The sequence below is a fragment of the Harpegnathos saltator genome, unplaced genomic scaffold (genome assembly GCF_003227715.2).
Source record: "Harpegnathos saltator strain DR-91 unplaced genomic scaffold, Hsal_v8.6 scaffold514, whole genome shotgun sequence".
Classification (NCBI taxonomy): Eukaryota; Metazoa; Arthropoda; class Insecta; order Hymenoptera; family Formicidae; genus Harpegnathos; species Harpegnathos saltator.
Genome location: NW_020230332.1, coordinates 1 through 18936, shown reverse-complemented (window position 1 = coordinate 18936; position 18936 = coordinate 1). Strand labels below are relative to the sequence as shown.

General features: G+C 52.8%; 1 protein-coding gene across 2 annotated transcripts in view; it reads left to right on the top strand.

Annotated features, from left to right (window-relative positions):
• Window positions 1-13973, top strand: part of LOC109503652 (dual specificity tyrosine-phosphorylation-regulated kinase 2) — a 49880-nt gene extending 35907 nt beyond the window's left edge. For both annotated transcript variants that reach the window (XM_025302765.1, XM_025302763.1), the window contains one exon: window positions 10628-13973. In XM_025302765.1, coding sequence (XP_025158550.1) covers window positions 10628-12109 — 1482 coding nt within the window. In that variant the 3' untranslated portion in view covers window positions 12110-13973. The remainder of the gene's footprint in view (window positions 1-10627) is intronic.
• The last annotated feature ends 4963 nt before the right edge of the window (window positions 13974-18936 follow it).

Genomic DNA, 18936 nt, shown 5'->3' with positions numbered 1-18936 from the left:
ATGGTTTAACGGATCCTTGTAAGGGTCCTTGCAATATTTCATGAGGGCCTTGTAAGGAAATATTTTTATTATTGCTTGAGTAAAAATATTCCTTCTTTTCACTCCGAGAAATTTGGACTGTAATTTCTTTATTTCTTTACAACCTTGTTAGTATGCAACAAGAATTTTTTATTTAAAAAATATAGCATTCTTTACACATAAAAATTTTGCTATTGTTTTTATTAAAGTTTGCTGCGTTTCAAAACGAAGGCAACACTAGAAAAATTCTTGCAGGAGACTAATAAATATGGCAACTAATAAAACTAATAAAATTTGTTTTTAATTGCGGTATAATTAAAAAAATCTTTAAAAGAACCAGGTGAGCGCATACCTACTAAAACAAAATATGAAACTGTGATAATTTTATCACATGCTTCAGATCTTATTAATTTTTTATAACAAAACTTGATTTTGTGTATCTAAAGCATCCTTATAAAAGATCCTTCTAAGGCCCACATCGGTTTTCCATGTTAAAGTCTTATTTATTAAATCTAAGGCATTCCTAAAAAATCCTTCCAAGACCCTTCTCAGTTTTTCTTATTAGAGCCTTATTTTGTAAAATCTAAGGTATCCCTTTTCAGGGCATCCTACTTTCAGCCTTATGCTTCATAAGGATGGCCGTAACAATTTTTTTGCTCGGGATCGAGAGGGCGCGCACCTTCCCTCGTGTATAATTAATTAATAATACCCAGTAACGTTAATTATCGCTAATATATAATCCGGTACTTTCCACTCGATAATACGTTTCACACGGCAAGTACGCTTTACACGCCTGAAGATAATCTCCGAACGTCTGCGTGTCAGGAAGGAACACGAGCGGTCGCGTGGGCGCACCGCGTGCGTCTCGCGTCATCCTCGCGATGCCTGCAAGACCCCCTCGACTGAATTTCCCGCACGTTCCGCCCTCGTGGAAATTCGCCGAGAGTTCTCGCGAATTTCCTCGCTCAGAAGCAAGATGCCGACAAAGAAGCCCACACCCCGACACGTGTCGTCCGCGCGCTCCTGCCGCGTTCTCAAAGGGTAGTCTCACAAGTACGAGTAATCTAGACCGTGGTATCTCCCACCTGATTATTTGCACCCTTGGGTCTATACCGGGGGGAAGAAGCTTCGACGACGTCACACCGGTTTAACGTGCGATCGCGCTCGGCCGAGCTTCGCCGCGGCTTTTCGGCGGCGTCATCGCGGCACCGCGCTCGCAAACGATTTTATCGCCGCGAGGCGGCGGGATTTCAGAAACGTTCGGAGAGGACCGACCGTGTGCCGATCGATCGCCCGCTGAGTGTAACGACGGGGAACGGTAACGAGCAACCGCCACCGTCGGCGGCGGTGGCCCTAGCCGGGAGTTTTTCCCTGCCGCTCGACGACGACGATGACTCAGTGCCGTCCGCCGTTCGCATTGTCCCGGGGGACGTGTAACTTCGCGTTACCGTCGAGGACGTTGGGGAGAACGCGCGAGAGGAAGGGAGAGAGAGGAAGAGAGAAATCACGGAGGGGAAGGTCGCGCGCGGAAGGGACCCTTTCCGCTCGCTGTGCCCTTTGGATTCTCGCGAATCGGTCAACTCGGCGGCGGCGGCGAGGATCAATTCGACTTCGCTCCTTCGCTCTTTCACACCGTCGGCCGTGCGATAAAGCGTAGAACTAGGAAAAAAATTTAGTATCTCTAACAAAAAAAGTTTAGTTGAGGTATTCTTTAATAGCGACCAAATATCTTGTTTTATGTAATGTAAAATATTTAGTTGTCTCAACTAAATATATTTTTCTGCTTTGTTCTCTGGACCGAATGATTTTGTTCTTAGATTTCATGTATAAAAATTAAGCATTTTAGTTATTTTATCCATAAAAATTACATAATAACGAAATATTATTTTACATAAACTGAAATAATGCCCGATGAATACTATTTTGTCTTTCTGTGCGCTAAAATTTAGATTTTATGTATTAAGAAGAAATTACAGTATTTTTAACAAAATTCATACAGTTAAAGCTTCTTGGTTGCTATAACAAAAGTAATACGTTATACGAACAAACAAGATATTTGTTTACAGGAGCTAAGCACAGTTTCGTCGGGCATATTTTAACCAAATTATTTTGTTGTTGCAACAAAATTTTGGCTCACGCTGCAATACATTTTTCCTAGTGTATCACTCTACACACCTAGTGTATGCGCTCGCGGCGAGAAGGCTCTCTCTGGGAAAATTGCAGGAGTCGCGCATATGCCGCTAATGTGGGCGCAAATATGTTAAAGATAAGGCATTATCTTATACTGTAATCGCGTTATAAGAGTCGAATCGCCAGTCGCAAGTTTCGTCGCTCGCGGCCGCGCTGTAGACCGGGCGGCGAGCATTAAGGACGATTCCGCGCCATAAAGAATTCATCCGAGACGTAACGAGACGCAGAAAGTGCGCCGTCGCCGGCGCGCGGCGGTGCAGTCCTTCGCAGCGCTATTATCCGGATGTATCGCCAGGATAATGGCCGCGGAAATATGCACGAGAGCATTTCCCGCTCGCATCTGTCCGCCGTTGTGCGCGCGTTTTGTCACGGCTCTACAGCTCGCGTCTACATTACACCGAGTGTGTTACGATTGCACGGCTTATTAAGTGACAGCCGTGTTACGGTTAATGCATACATACATACACACGCACACACGCACAGTCGCGCGCGTCCCGTTATTATTATCAGCCGCGGAATGGAACACTGCGCGCGGTGTGTGGACTTTATCGCTCTTATTACACGGACCGGCCTCTCGTGTTTGCACGCACACGTTGCGTCAACGACGACGACGATGGCGGCGGCGGCGACGGTGGATTCGACGCGTGAAATATTTCCGAGCGGATATTGATTCGCGCGAGATCGATGCGCACGAGGCGCAGCAGAATCCAGGTCATTCGGAAGAAAATAATGACGTAACGCGCGGTTGTCTGGCGCGTATCTTCATCGGCGCTTCGTCTCCTCTTCGTCTCGAAAAGAGGGAGAAATCAAAGCGGGCACGCTCGAGTTGCCTGTCACAATATTGTCGCGCGCTCGTGGCGAACCTCGCCAAGATAAACGTCAAGATTTCACGTGTAACTGTAACGACCGCGCGGATTTAGAAGCGGGGAATCTTGAATAGCTACACCTGTCCTGACCATCGCGCGCTCTCGACGAAGGGCGTCCTCGTTATTCTCGCGATTCACCAAACGCGTCTCAGCCCGCTTCCGCGTGGAACGCTCTTCCGGAGCAAGCGGATTCCAACTCACGATTCACTGAATGCAAACGCTGACGAAGATCGCGTCCAAGTGTGTGCTGTAAGTTCGGTCTTCCCAGGGAGGGGGGGGAGGGGTGGATTCGCGCCGACCGCAAGTTTCGCGATCGAGATCAGGGCTTGAAACTATCTTTCATTCAAAATCAAAGAGACATGCTAAGCGACAAGCAACGGCGTAACTGTTATGAAGTAACACAATGGAGGGGGGAGGAGGGAGCATTTCGCTCGATCGAGCGCGCGCGGGGACGTACGAGGCGGAAAAACGGTAAAAACCGATCTCACCGGCACGGCGCATCTCCGCGTGCGCGCACGCGCCGCTTTTACGGTAATTACCGGCGCGATGAAGATCTTTCTCCGGCGATGTTTACTTTCTTGCTTGGGATTACGCGTGCAGCAAGAAGCTGACTTTAGCGGCGACGCGCGGCGACGTAACGGAGGCGCGTATCAACGTCGTCGTGTGAACGCCGAGCGTCGCGGGAGTTTGTGAAAATCGTCTCGGGGGAAACGCTTCCCTTCCCCCCTCCTCTCCTCGCGCCTCGGCCAGTGCGCGCTTTCCAATATCTCGAAAGTGGAGCGCGCGCGTGCGTTGGAAATTCATTTTTCGCTGGCATGTTCATGTTCCGTGCTAGGGCCGGGCAATAGTTGAGTAAGTGTGTGAAACAACTGCAACAATGGCCATCGCGCGCGCGCGCGCGAGAGAGAGAGAGAGAGAGAGAGGCAGAGTCGCGAAATTACGCTTCTTCCGAGACGATAGCTCGTCGTCCTCCGCGAGTTCGACGCCGAGCTAAAATTTCGACTCGGCTGAATCGCGAGCGAGCCGACGTGCAGAGAGGGAGAAGAAGTGAAAAATTTGTAGCGAAACCAATTTGCTCACACGCTCCCCGCCGTTTGTAAATTTCACGCACGCTAATAGAAGCTCAAAGAGAGAAACGGAAGCGGAGAGCGGAATTTATTTTATTGAATTTTGCCGCTTCATTTACCCCGCATTTTATTTCCGCTTTATTCCGTTGTATCTATCCGTCCCATCCCGCCGTGGTTTATTTCCTTGCAATCCCTCCCCCACGCCTGATTTCGCCCATTCGCGTAATCACGTTACATGTTACGTCGTCGCCCGGCTTGCGGGTCCACCCACCCGGTTAGCGGCCGAGCGGACTTATCGCGGACAATAGACGCGATCTATCACAAAGCAACGCGTGTCCCTTCATTGATGCCTACAATCCTCTGAAAGTTGAGCGACGTACAAAGCGGAGTATTGTCGACGGGGCAGGGAGGGGCCAACTGATAATGGTAGGCAGTTGCGATATCGACCTTAGGCATCAGGGACGGCTTGCATCTTGAATTAACTACCGTACGTCGAGGTGGTAGTGACTGTAATCGACCGATAATACCCGGACGGGACATTTAAGGAATTCCAACCACGTCGACCAGAGAAACGAAAAGAGAGAGAGAGAGAGGGGAGGAGATATTACCGTTCTGCAGGGACGTCCGCGCGCGGTAATTAGCTGAAGCGTGCACCGGCGAGTGGGCGCCGCAGCACAAAGAGAGCGGCAGCGTAAATCTGTGCGCGCGGCCCCGAGCGTGAAATAGAATTTCGACAAAGGTCAGGGTTTGCGTCGGTGGCTTCCCCTTCAATTCAATCGATAAAACAAATCGACGCATGCACGACGACGACGACGACGACGACGACGACGACGACGATGACGATGACGCTGCTGCTCGTGTCGACGTACATTTGTACGGCGCGGCCGCGGCTGCGGCCATCCACGGCGATCACGGTATGTCAAAGGCACAACGTTTGCTTTGATTGAAGCGTTGTGCTTTGTACGAGCCGGCGGATTCGCGCACGTGTTGTGCCGTGCACAGCCCGCCGTTGCCGTGCACTTTTTTCGCCCCGCTATCGGCCCGTGTGCGACCGCGTGTATTCGCGGCGGTTGACGGCAATGCATTCTCTCGCGCACAGAGAGAGAGAGAGAGAGAGAGAGAGAGAGAGATATAGATAGATAGATTGATTGTCTCCTTGCCGCGCTCGAGCCACGAGTTCATTCTTTGACCAATCTGCGACGAATTTTTTTCCTGACAAAAATGCCCGGTATCGGTGATTTTTTTCCCTTCTTCTCACTTCTCCCCTTTTTGCGAGCCGAGTTCACCGGTGATCGAGAGAAGCGAGCGCGTGAAATTACACGACATTGTCTCGCGGATCATCGCATCACCCGGCGCACGTTGTAAAAAGTTAAACGCGGGATAAACAGAGTCGTGTACATTAAATCTCGCTCTGTGCACGTGCGTGCGTTTGTCGAGCGCGTCATAAACGAGATATTCATTATTTTCTCTCTCTCTCTCTCTCTCTCTCTCTCTCTCTCTCTCTATTTGTCTCCGTCTCTTTGTCTCTGTCGTATTTTATTCACTCCTGTTTTGTTATATATTTTTTTCGTTTCTCTCCTTTGTCGTATTCATCGTTACGCCTGGGTAATCGCGTGTAACGCAAGAATCTTTCCACCTTTGTTGCGAGAGAATGAGTACAGGATTGCGCGCATACGCGTGTATTGCGCTCGACGACGATACAATACTTTTAACCGGCTCATTCTCACGCGCGTGTGCGCCTCGACGAGACGACGATCGTATCGAGGCGAATCTCCGCGAACGACAACGCAAGATTGATACGGCCGCGCGTTACGCAATCAGCTACCACTTGAGAATTCGAGTTACTCACTGTTTAAATTGCGATATCGCATTTCATGCTCGCGCGCGTCGCCAAGTGTCGCTACTCGACTGCTCACGTTTCAATGAAAGCAGAATTAACGCGATTGTTTCTTCGCGATCACAACGGAGCGCAGAGCGGTAATCGTCGCACTGTCGGGAGTCAAAGTACGCCGCCTCGTGCAATTATGAGAATGTCAAGAGGAAGAGGAAGAGAGAGAGAGAGAGAGAGAGAGAGAGAGAGAGAGAGAGAGAGAGAGAGAAAGTCGACGGGCCTTTCTTGTAAAATGGCGAAGTCATACGGGGTCAAAGAAGGGCAGCGGCGGCGCGGGTGACGAAACCGCGGGGTTGTGTCACTCCGGGGAGAACGGCGCGGAAAAGCTCCGGATGAAGGTGCGACGCGATTTTTCCGAGGCTCCTCCGTGAAACCTGGCGCGAATAAGTGGCGCGCACAGGCACCACCTGTTACCCCTCGGAAGTGAAACGGGCGCTCCAATTAGGGGAACGAGCCTCCTTTTATCGCCGTTCTCGCGCGCCGCGGAACGAGAGGGAAACCGCGAATAAACATTCTCCCCCCTTGATATCTCATTTCACAGGCCCGCGATAAAGCGTCTCGCGACGCCGGATGGCCTCCGAGCGGCCTTTTGTAAAGGCAAAGGGAGCGAGAGAGCGCCGTGGCGTGCGCTTACTTTTCCTGTACTCACCTGAGACGGAGACAGAGAGAGAGAGAGAGAGAGAGAGAGAGAGAGAGAGAGAGAGAGAGAGAGAGAGAGAGAGGCGAAGGAAGAGGAGGGAGAAGAAAGAACCGCCGCAGCGAGGGTGTTGTCCGTAGATTTCGAATGCCGGAGGTGGTCACGGTCGCTTTCTTCATTTCCCGCTTTTGTGCCGCAGACATTGATCTCCATCCGTCCGTCGCTGCGGAGGGCTAAAAAAGGAGCGTTTAAATGTTTGAGCGCAAGCACAGTCTTGATTAATGAGCTTCTATCCGAGGTCTATATTAGCGCGAGTCTTTGCGGATGAAGCATGCTAAGAAAAAGGGAGAGAGAGAGAGAGAGAAAGAGAGAGAATTTATGCAAATCTCCCGGAGGACAATTGGAGATAATTGTGCGGCTCGTTATCGACACGTTGGAGGAAGGTGTCATTCGCGGCACGTTGACATTCGTGCGATAACGACGAGTCTCGTGATTTCGTGTGTACGTCGCGCGCAATTTCCATCGGATATTTCCGACAGCCTACTAATTCAGGGACTGAGGTCGTGACCCCACTAGACTAGGGTTCCCTAACGGAAGTCCTGCACCGCGCTGCAGCTGCATACCAGGGGTGAATATATTATTTCAAGTAATGGGGGCATACTTGGTAAACACACACACATATCACGAGACAAGCAGTTCTAATGGGAGACTTGTGACTTTTAGAGGTTTATGTTAAGTTGAAAAATTATTAACGCGGACAAAATACACGATGTCTCCGAATGAGATCTCCGTTAAAACTCGCGCACGTCGAGTATGAAGAAAGATCATCACCCGACGAGAAATTTTTTTACTTACTAATTCTAGAAGTGATTTTCGCGAAGAATTTGCAAAATTCATTTCTTTTTTCGCAAGAGGAAAAGGAAGAAGGACCCCTACCAGTTTCGCGGAAACTCTTTTTCATGTTCAACAGAATTGAAATTGGTTCCCTGCGGGGCTTGTCATTACCGTTTTGCGGACTACAGGATTCGTGCGGAATGTCTGCGTACACCGAATATTTCCACCGAAGGAGCACCCCGCGGGGACTTCCGGCCAGCCGGCCGGTCGGTCTGTCTGCCTGCCTGCCTGCCTGCCTGCCTTCCTGCCGTCTCCCACTCCCCGCCCCGCTCGACCACCCCCTGGAAATCGATCAGCCCGAACGTGCGGTCGTGATGACGCACTGGAAACTGCTTACGAGTTTACCGCGCGAGTTCGGCAGAAACGCCGGATATCGGGGTCCAGAGTAAACACACACACACACACACACAAAGAGAGGGGGGAGGGGCGATTTTCAATAAACACACTGCCCGATCTCTGTGATTTTTTCGCCGTTGTGTATCGAAGACTCGAGCGTGCGCGCAGCAGTGATTAAGCGCGCGGCCGACCCTCTTGCTGGGCAACGCGTCGGCGATTAATCGCAACGAATTTATCGTCGGCATTATTGCGAGATAGGCGGCAATTAATTCATTTGGAAGGCCGTTTCCTGGCCGATATCTCCCGGCCGCGGATACCACGAGGCTCTCCCGATCGACCACGGCGGTTCGCCTTTACTACCTTGAAGCGCGAGCGCGCTGGAAAGCGGACTTTCTACCGATACAGAAAATACGCGCGCGGTTACGGACTCTTGATCAAACGCGAATTATTCTCTCCCTGCTCGTCATCCTTCCGCGCGACTCTTACGAGCGCAGGGGCGCGCGGGGGGTGCGCGTGCCGTCGAGTAATGGTTCTCTGCTCTCTTTCGGTCGCGCGCTCTTTTCGTCGTAATGAGAGCTCAATGGGAAACCTAATTACGAGGATACACGTTTGTACGCAGTTGTACGCCCCCCCCCTCCCCTCCCTCCCCATATATATGTATCAATATCAAAAAGATATGGATCTTTTTGTCGCGGAAAACACAACGGTTCTATAAATTTCCGCCGTTGGTTATCCAAAAAAGAAGCCTGCCTCTCTCTCTCTCTCTCTCTCTCTCTCTATCTCTCTCTCTCTCTTACGCTGTTTATTTATGGACATGGATTTCCCGCCCTGTTAGCTTGTAGCTTCCCGAAGATTATTCCCTTATTCCGTCGGAAAAATGATAAAAAAAAAAGCGGCGGGCAATATATTGATTTTTTTTCGTCTCCTTTTTTGTCCGGACTCGCCGATAATCTTTTTAGCTCCGAACCGTCGAGGATATTTCCGACAATGCGCGAACGTGCCCCTAGCGACGTTTGCTGCACCCTCGGCTGCCGCTCGATCCTTGGGGATAGTATTTTTAGTTTGAGATCTCGCTCGAGGTCGTGTATCGGGCATCGATCGCCGAGAATTACAGCTCATTGAAGTCGCGCGAGAGAGCAAACGAGCGAGCGAGCCACCTCGAGCCGAGTAGCCAAATGCGAGCCGGCTGAATCCTGGATAATCTCCAACGTGTCGTTTCTGCTCGAGGCGCTCTATACGCACGCATATACACGCCTGAAAAAGGGGTGACATACGTCGCCCGAAATATTAAAGTAGGTCAGAAGGCGCGGATTATTCATTCAAATCGTGCGCCGCTCGTCGGCGCGGCGCGTTTTTCACAATTCCCACTTAAGGTTTGCTAGATCAACGAAAAAAAAAAAAGAAAAACTGCGAGTCGAGACCGCGAACGATATCGACAGTAATTTTGTGAAAGTCGTCGATCGCTAATTGATATTGTCTCAAAGAGAGAGAGAGAGAGAGAGAGAGAGAGATGCTAATTAATGTGAAAGGAATGGATGTAATATCAATCAAATTATGATTAATACTATATCATTGGTACTAAATGAAATTACATTTAATGATTTTAATGATTAAATAATATCGCGACCTCGCGTAGCGCGGATTAAGCGTTGCGTGTCGAAGCGCGTCGACTTACGGCGCCGGCTCATTTGCGCTACTCGATCACGCGTCGTTGCGATCGAAGCGGTCGACGCGAGTGCGAGATAAAACGATCGAGCCGTGCGGTTTCGGCGCGCTCGCTGCCAGGTGCGTCATAAACGATACACGCGCCTTATTTTACGCGGGCCACGTGCATCGTTTACGACGAGCTGGAAACGGATACAACACACGTACGTACGAATGGCCGCCGCCGTCGCCGCCGCTCGCACATCCGGTACATCCCGTTTCGCGCGGAACGACGACGACGGTACCGCCGCGCTCGCGCGGCGCACAAATTATTAACGAGCCCGTGCTTTATACGACTTGATCGATTCTCACGAGTGACTACGCTACGCGCGCGCAAGTCGCGCCGGGAGATATGCACATCGCGGTTTGATACAGTAATAAACTGTGTTACGCAGTGAGTCTAACAGCAGAAATACACACCTCCTATCGCCCGTCTCCGCGCAAACTCCCCCGGAGCGATTTAATTTGAGCGTTCTTCTTTTTTTCTTCTTCTTTTCTCCTTCTTCGTTTTTTTTTTTTTTCTTTTTCTTTCTTTTCCCCCGAGAAACGGGATTGGAAAGTTGGTCGAGGGTGGCTGAGCGCTGGGAAATCTGACTGACGCGGTAATTGGCCGGCGAACAATGCGCAATCCCTCCATATTCAACTTTCTACACAGCGACCCGTTTTGCACGGTCAATTGTTTCCGAAAAATGTTATCTCGCTCGTGAGAGGCGCGATGGCGCCTCCGCCGCGGTAGGGAGAGACTTTCAACGCGCACGATTCTACGTTATTTATTATGCTGCTGATGCGAGTGCTGCGATGATGGGTATCTCACGATTTGATATCTCCTCATGATATCTAATTATTGCGACTAGATACACCAAGTAGATTTAGATAATTAAATTACCATTAGATATCTAATTGTAACAATCACGCCGCGGTCCGACCGAGAGAGAGAGAGAGAGAGAGAGAGAGAGAAAGAGAGAGAAAGAGAGGAAGAAAGAGAAACAACGTCATAAACGTGGCCGGCTTCGCTTGATTGCAGGTGATCGACTTCGGCTCCAGCTGCTACGAGAACCAGCGGGTGTACACGTACATCCAGAGCCGCTTCTACCGTGCGCCGGAGGTGATCCTGGGCGCGAGGTACGGCATGCCGATCGACATGTGGAGCCTCGGCTGCATCCTCGCGGAGCTGTTTACCGGCTTCCCGCTGCTGCCGGGCGAGGATGAGGCGGACCAGCTGGCATGCATCATCGAGATGCTCGGCATGCCGCCGCAGAAGTTGCTGCAGACCTCGAAGCGGGTGCGGCAGTTCATCAGCTCGAAGGGCTACCCGAAGTACTGCACCGCGACGGCGATGCCGGACGGTACGACAGTGCTGAGCGGGGGTCTCTCGAGACGCGGCAAGCTGCGGGGTCCGCCCGGCTCGCACGACCTTGAACGCGCCCTCAAGGGCTGCGACGACGTGCTGTTCTTGGACTTTCTCAAACGTTGCTTAGTGTGGGACCCGGAGAACCGGATGACACCGAACAAGGCGCTCAGGCATCCGTGGCTGCGTCGCCGGCTGCCGAGGCCGCCGGGCGACAAGAACGACACGTTGCCGGCGGTGACGACGGCGCAGCCGGCGACCACCGGTGGCGGCGGTTCCACCCTGAGAACCTCCGCGTCCGGCAGCAGGAGCTCCAGCAAAACCAACAGCTTACAGAGCGGCAGCAACAACGTCGGCGGCGGCGGCGGCGGCGGCGGCGGCGGCGGTGGTGGTGGTGGTGGTGGTGGTGGTGGTGGTGGTGGTGGTGGGGGTGGTGGTGGCGGTAAGTCAATCCAGGAGATGTCCGTCTCCACGATTTCGGGCTACGCTTCGGGCTTCGTGGCTCCGCCGCCGTTGCATGGGTCTAATTGGTCGAACCTGAGCGGCCACCAGTCGCTCAACTCGGTCGGCGGCAGGAGCTCCAGCAAGACCAACAGTCTGCAGGGTGGCAACGCGAACGACGACGTTCCCGCGAGCAAGACGAGAGAGCAGAGGGATCGCATACTCGCGGAGGTGTACGCGGGTTACAGCTCGACGTACGTCAACCCGTCCAATTGGGGGAACCTGAGCGGACACCACTCGCTCAACTCCGTTGCCGGCGGCAGAAGCTCCAGCAAGACCAACAGCCTGCAGAGCGTCAGCACCGCCGGTGATATTATCTCCGCGAGCAAGACCGGGCAGCAGAGGGACCGCCTGGACGACCTGTCGATGGTGAACCCGTTCTTGGGCTACCCCTGCATGTCTGAGTCCCACTTGCACGGGAATCACCGGTCGAATCAATCGAGCAGTCATCAGTCGCTCAATTCCGTCGACGGTGCGACGTCCGTTAAGCAGCGCGTCAGTCGTCAAGTGCACCAGGCGCAGCAGCAGCAACAGCAGCACAACAATAATGGGTCGCATGGCTCGTCCCACGACAACTACAGCTCCCACGGTTCTTCCGGTAGTTCTAACCGACTACACCCGACGGTTCAGGAGATCCTTAACGATCTCAGACGATAGGCCGAGATGTGCGACGCCACCTTTTCTCGCCCACTGCCGTCCCTGGCGCAGCTGCTGATGAGCGCGCTTCGTCGCGACCGACCAAGGATCGCGCGATTCCGCCGTAGACAGAGGGAGGTGCATGAAGAGGACGAAAAAGAAGAAGAGGAAGAAGGTGAAGAAAAGACGCAAGGATAAGGATGGTCCGGTCCCGGTCACCCGACGTGAAACTCGGCTGTGGCGCTGCCTCCTGCCGTTCGGCCGACGACCCAGGTCGCTCGACTCCGCGAGGGTCACTCAAGGTCGAGAGGGTGGGCGACGGGTCTCATCATCGATCTCTCGCTGATACCGCTGTGATTCACGCGTTGCGTTCGCACAGTCGCCGTTGCGTGTGCGCGGGGCGTGAGGTAGTTATAATCTGGATTCTCTTCTTCAGAGGTGCGTGTGAACAAACGAGGACGTCAGACAGCGAAAGAAAAGAGGAAAGAAAGAAGGAAGGGAACGTAGCTCGTTGCTCGCGTTGACCGCACGACGGCCACGCTCCTCGCTGAAATTCTCCCCTGAACGTTATCGATCGAATTACCGTTGTTTCGAGCCCGGTACGCGTCGTACATCGTCGTCACCGTCGCCGTCGCCGTCGCCGCCGCCGCCACCGTCGACGACGACGACGACGACGACGACGACGACGACGAGTACGAGTCAAAACGGTGGCATCTCTAGCTGGAACGCGAGAAGCAACGGTAATCTCGAAACGAGAGCGAAAAGACTCATTTTCGCGGATTCGCCGTCGGCGTTATAACTGTTTCACGCCTCGACATACGACCTACGACACGGTACGAGACCGGTTGTCGTTTACCTCGAACACACACAACACACACACACACACACACACATACATCTTAGAACTCGTCGGCGACGACGACTCGCTTCGCGTTGCTCTCTGGCTGCCCGCTCGTAGCCGGGATTTATTCCTGCTGCCATTGCTGCCGCCGGTGAGAAGGAACGCGACGGCGGCGGTCGCACCCCGCCTTTAGCCGTCCGTTTCCGCTACGACAATCTTTCGAGGAGCGCGACAGGTCGGCGGGAAAATGCGAAACGGATCGAACGCGCGAGACCGCTCGAGGGCAAAGCGGAGCGGCGCTCGTCGTCGGGCCCTTTACCACGTACCACCTCCGTTTCACGAGGTTTGTTCCTTATTTTTTTTTTCTCTCGAAGGTTCCCGCACTCATTCACGCTCGCATTCGCTCATTCGGCCGAGCGGTGTCCGAGCACCGCACAGCATCGTTCGTCCGACGAAACGCGACCGACGCGGCGGTAATCGCGAAGGAGCGAATCATCGGAACGTAAGAGCGCGTTTTTCCCAGCTGTCGTGCGTGTCTAACGAGCACTCTAATTGACAAAACGATACACGGACGCGGACGGCGCGCAAACGTCAGCGACGCGACACCGTCACCGCGACAAAATACACGAACGACGACGCGCTCCTTCGTGCTCGTCGTCGCTCGACGTCGTTGTATTTTTCCATTCGAGCCGGCGCACACGACGAGCAGCACGAAAACGACATAGAAAATGATCCGGCGGCACGACGGTACGACAATCGGGTCGATCGCAAGTATAAATCAGCTGACGGACCGCTCGAGGCTGCACGGTAGGTCGAGCGGAACCGCAACTGGCATTTCCATAAATTCCGATTCCGAGAATGAAGTATGATTAATGCGACTTGGTCGTCGATCACTCTCCTCATGGCCGCGGGGCACGACAGTAGTCGCGGGCGACTTGGAGGTTATTGTGCCAAGGGGGAGCAGAACTGAAGAGACCACCCTCGGGCCTGGTGGAGTCGTCGGCTCGATAGGAACGTCGTATACGTGATACAATCCGTTGGATGCACAATATCGACGCCGACGTCGCGACGCAGGTTAAAGCGAGCCGCTCGCGAGAGCACGGGGAATTTAATAACGGAGGAGCTCCGCACGCTGAATACGACGCAATTCGGCCCGTGAGGTCGACGTGAGCGAGCGAGCGACAAGGGACGTTGATTTTTCCGAGGTCTCCTCGCCGCTCAGAAGCGCGTTCGATCGCAAGCGGTGTCGCGCTCTCCCGTCATCGCGTCGCGCATTCGTCGGGCGATAATCGATGGTGGACGATCGCGACTGGTGGAGGCCGCGCGACGACTCGGTTTACACTTTCACGGAGCGTCGCGATGGTGAGTTTTTTTCTACAGTCCGACAAGCGCGCGCGGTCCGTTTGTACATAAATTTTTCTACGGAGCTTATAGAGTCCATCTCTCTCCCCGCTTGTGTTTTGTAAACGCATTTTTTACGACGTTCCACGCACGACGTGTCGCCGTCGCCGCGCGTGTTTGGCTTCTCGCTCGGTCGGGCCGAAACCTCGCCGAGGGAGACCTACGACTCTTCTCCTCCGCGATTCATTCGCGAGAACAGCCGGGCTTAAGCTCGTGTTGGATCAAACGCTCGTCGTGCGAAGCCACGCGGGTGCAAACGGCCGGAACGTGGCCGTGTTCGGCTCGCCGTGCACTTCGTCGATGAATTATCGATGCTCCTAAGGCCTTGCTCTCGCGGTTTCGGCTGTTCGGCGGCAGTTCCGGAGCGCGCAGTTCGGATGGCCGGGAAGCTCGGCGGGAGATGCGTCGCATCTGCTGCGGCTGTTACATCTCGCTTACGACGCGACGGCAACGACGCTCGCCCGCGACGCGACAAGAATCGTGCTCGGTTTGTTAACTTCGTGCTTCTCGCGGTGGAATAACTGGGTTAACTCCCTCGCCAGACGCGCTTCTCGTTTACCGCGTAATACCATCCATCTCGCACGCTCCGCGTATTCGCGGGAAAGAGACAGAACCCGTGAAGGACGACGGGTCCTTCGATCGAGCGTAGGGCGTGGAAAACAATCTGTTTTTCGCCAGCTGGAAATTCGGACGTATTGTCTCTCTCTCTCTCTCTCTCTCTCTCTCTCTCTTTCTGTCTTTTTCTTTCTTTCTCTCTCTCTCTCTCTCTCTCTCTCTCTCTCTCTTTTGACCCCGGCAGTTCGACGGAAACACCGAAACACGTTTCACCTAGGATTGCCAAATCCAAAAGTTAAAATTATCGGACATTTCTTCTTTGGTAACAAACCCCAAATCGGACTAAACCAGACAGAAATAATAATTATAACGTTATATTAAATGCAAAATTTGACAAGAATTCATTTGCAATATTAATTTCCAAACAATTTTATAAACAAGATTTGATCGAATAAAATAATAAACTATTACTTTTTCAATATACATGGAATGATGGATCGGCAGATTATCTACTAGATGGCTTCTCGTGGCGCTCGATCGTTTGTAGGCGCTTGAAACGGAGAAACATCGCTAAAAAATCTGAACTCTCATTCCATTGATTGGATATAACTTAAAAACCGGACATACGACGTCCGGTTTGACTTAGTAATCGAACACTGGACAAGACTTCTGAAAACCTGACAGCCCGGGTCAAAACGGCGATGATTTCTTGTGTTTCGAGAGAACGACCTCTTCTGCATCTTTCGACGAGAAAAAATGTCCGTCTCGCGTCGGTCGAAGAGGTCGCGTGTTATTTCTTTGCGCACACAACACGCCTCGTCGTTGTCGTACGACACGCGCTGACGCGTCTAACGACTAATTTCTATCCGACCATTGTCATCGATTTTCCCCTCCCCCGAGTTATTCCGAGCGGCACTCCGCGAGAGAGAGAGAGAGAGAGAGAGAGGGAGAGAGAGAGAGAGAGAGAGAGAGAGTGCGAACGAAGAGGTGAGCAAGAGAGAAACGGAAAGAGAGGCTGTTTACTCAGCAAACAGTCCGCACGGCTCCAAGTGGCTCGCGAAACAACAGCTTGCGAACAATGCAGTCTCGCGTGCGCGCGCCCCGCGGCGCGATCCCGGTGACGCGAAATCGCTAAATTTAGTCGAACGCGAGACGCGACTAATCCGATCGCAAGAGGCGAGCGTGGATGAGCGGCGGGAACGGCAAGAAGGGTGACGGAGAGCGGTCATCGGTTCGGCGAGAAAGAAAGAGCGGAAGAATGGAAAGAGAACGAGGTCGTGGGAGGCGACGAAAAGGGCGCCGCGACAATGACCGGCAACGACAGCAGCGAACGACAACAATCAAACTCGGGAAATCGCACGAGCGATCGAATCGGCGGTTAAATCGTGATACCGAACGGCATGTCTTTGTGATATGGAACTTAGGCGTATATTGGGATTTATACTATATATATATATATATATATATATATATATAATATATATATAACGAATGTAGATATATTATATATATATATATATATTATATATATATATATATATGCATATATGTGTGTGTAAAATACATGTTAAGTCGAATTGTACCGGCGAATAGGAATTTGTAAAGCGCGATGTAGGCATTAATCTCGTCGTAGATAGGAGCGATCGCGAGGGCACCGATGTCGCCCCTCTCCCCCCCCCCGCTCGTCTTTGCACTCCGCCGACGAGGAGCGAGGAACGGAGAGTCGTTGTGATTCAACGTTTTCCCCGAGGCTGACGGTGCCAGTCTCGGCAAGTGTTTCTCGTGAATAATAAAAAAATCAGCAGTGCAATCGAGCGGTTTGCGTGTGTCACGTGCGACGCTCGACGTTCTTCGCTCGAGGAGTCCAAGCGAGTCCAAGAGTGTTCAAACTGTGCGGGTGTCGGGATCGAGCTTGTGAGGTGTAACAACCGAGATACGCCGAGGGAACACGGGGCAACCCTCGCGACACGTCCGTGACGCGAACGTGAGTTTCGAGCTTAGACCTCTTTTTCCCTCCTCGTCAACCCTTTGCTTTTCCCAAAGCGACCTCGAGCGCGGAAGAGTCGCTCGGCGATTTTGTACTTTTGCGTTTGGCGTTGCGCGATAGTCGCGCGTGTAGCGTAGCGTACCGTTGACTTTCTTTCCGAGCGAACATTACCTTCGCGAGACCTCAATGCATTCGCGATGTGCGAGAAGCGTTCGGCGGAGTTAATCACTCGTCGGAGGATGGCAGAGAGAGAGAGAGAGAGAGAGAGAAAAAAAAAAAAAAAAAAAAAAAAGAGAGAGAGAGAGAGAGAGAGAGAGAGAGAGAGAGAGAGAGAGAGAGGAGAGAGAGAGAGAGAGAGAGAGAGACGGCTTCGTCGCGAAAGGACCGGGAGCGTCTCGGAGAGCACACGAGGAGCGGAGCAGCGCGAGTCCATTATTCGCGCGAGAGACGCGCCTTAAATAGCATCGCGCGTTCGCGCCAAATCGAGAAGGCGAAGGAGCAATGACGAAAAAATCAATACCTCGCGGTGGAGGGCGGGAGGAGAGGACGTAATTCCGAGCGGCGAGTATCGGCGAAGATATGTACTCGGTGGATAAAAAGCGAGAGAGAAAGAGAGGAGAAGAGGGGGGCAGCAGCTCTTTGCCTCTCTCTCTCGTTCCTGCCGGCGTTCTGTGCGAGCCTTCTGTAGTACGGTCGGTGTCGCGATTGGCTTCGCTATATATCTGCACGGCTATATTCTAGTTTGTCGTTCGTTAAGTTCGTCATTAAACGTTTACCGTTATACGCGAGCGTTCCGTATGAAGCGCGAACCTCGGAGCGCAGCGACAACAACCCCGCGGATCTGCATTTTGCAAGTCCCGCCTTAAATGCGGCTTTAACCGCTCGAAGGCCGCTTCACGTGCGACTCAGCATTCAAGTTGGGCCGAGGCGCGAATCGCAAGACTGACCGTTTCTTTTCTTTTTCTTTCCGTACGATTCACACACACACACAACACATACGTGCGCGCGGCTCTCAAAGATCGGAAGAATGGACCACCAGCTACGCCTCCCTCGCCCCGAACCTTTCATGGTTCCGCGTGACGGCCGCGCCGCCGTGAGAGAGTGTTAATCGCGGCGCTCCAGTGTGTATCTCCGGAAAAGCAACCGCAATCCGTCGCTCCGCCGAGCTTCCCGGAAACCGATCGGAAAGAAAAATACCGGAGAGATATCCGAGAGAGAGAGAGAGAGAGAGAGAGAGAGAGAGAGAGAGAGAGAGAGAGAGAAGAGAGAGAGAGAGAGCAGGAAGAGAGACAAAGAGCAAAAGACCGTATTGACCGGTCTCGATGCGGGGAGAAGAATCGCCGCTTGACTAACGCTGTTCCAAGTGAGGGTCCAGCGCGTGATTCGCCGAGGGAGAGAGAGGAGAAAGAAAGAAGGAGAGAGAGAGAGAGAGAGAAGACCGGTCGTCGCTACCACTGCCGATATAAATACCGTTCGTCGCGGTTACTAGCGCGCCACGCTTTCTTTACCAAGCACCGGCGTTCCAAAACGAACCTGGTCTCTCCTCCGTTTCCTCGTCCCCGCAAAACCCCCGACGAGAGCGCGCAGTCGTCGGCTGTCCGATTAATCACTTCGCGATAGGGCATCTATCTCGCACCGCACCACCACCCCTCGTCCCTTCTTCTCCTGATCTTGATCGATCGCGGCTCGGCGCAATCATTTTCGATCGTCATAGCGCCAAGTCGTCCCTTCACGCGCGATTCGCACTACCTCGCACGCGTTTTGCTTCGCACTTCCTTTTGTTCGCTCGCTTGCGGCCGGTGTCGTCACGGCGCATTCGCGTCGCCGGACCGGACTGATCTCTCGGAGGAGAAAGTCCCCGCTCGAAACCGCCGTCTATCTCGGGGTAGTCGAGCGCGCGAACAGTCGCGTCCTCTCTCTCTCTCTTTCTCTGTTCTGTCTCTCTCTCTCTCTCTTTTTTTCTCTAGTCTTGCCTCGTTCCTTTTCGTTCCCCCCGCCGTCGGGCTCCAGCCGCGGTTTTTCTCGCAGCCTCGCTGTTCGTGTGCAAACGCGTCCTGACGTCAA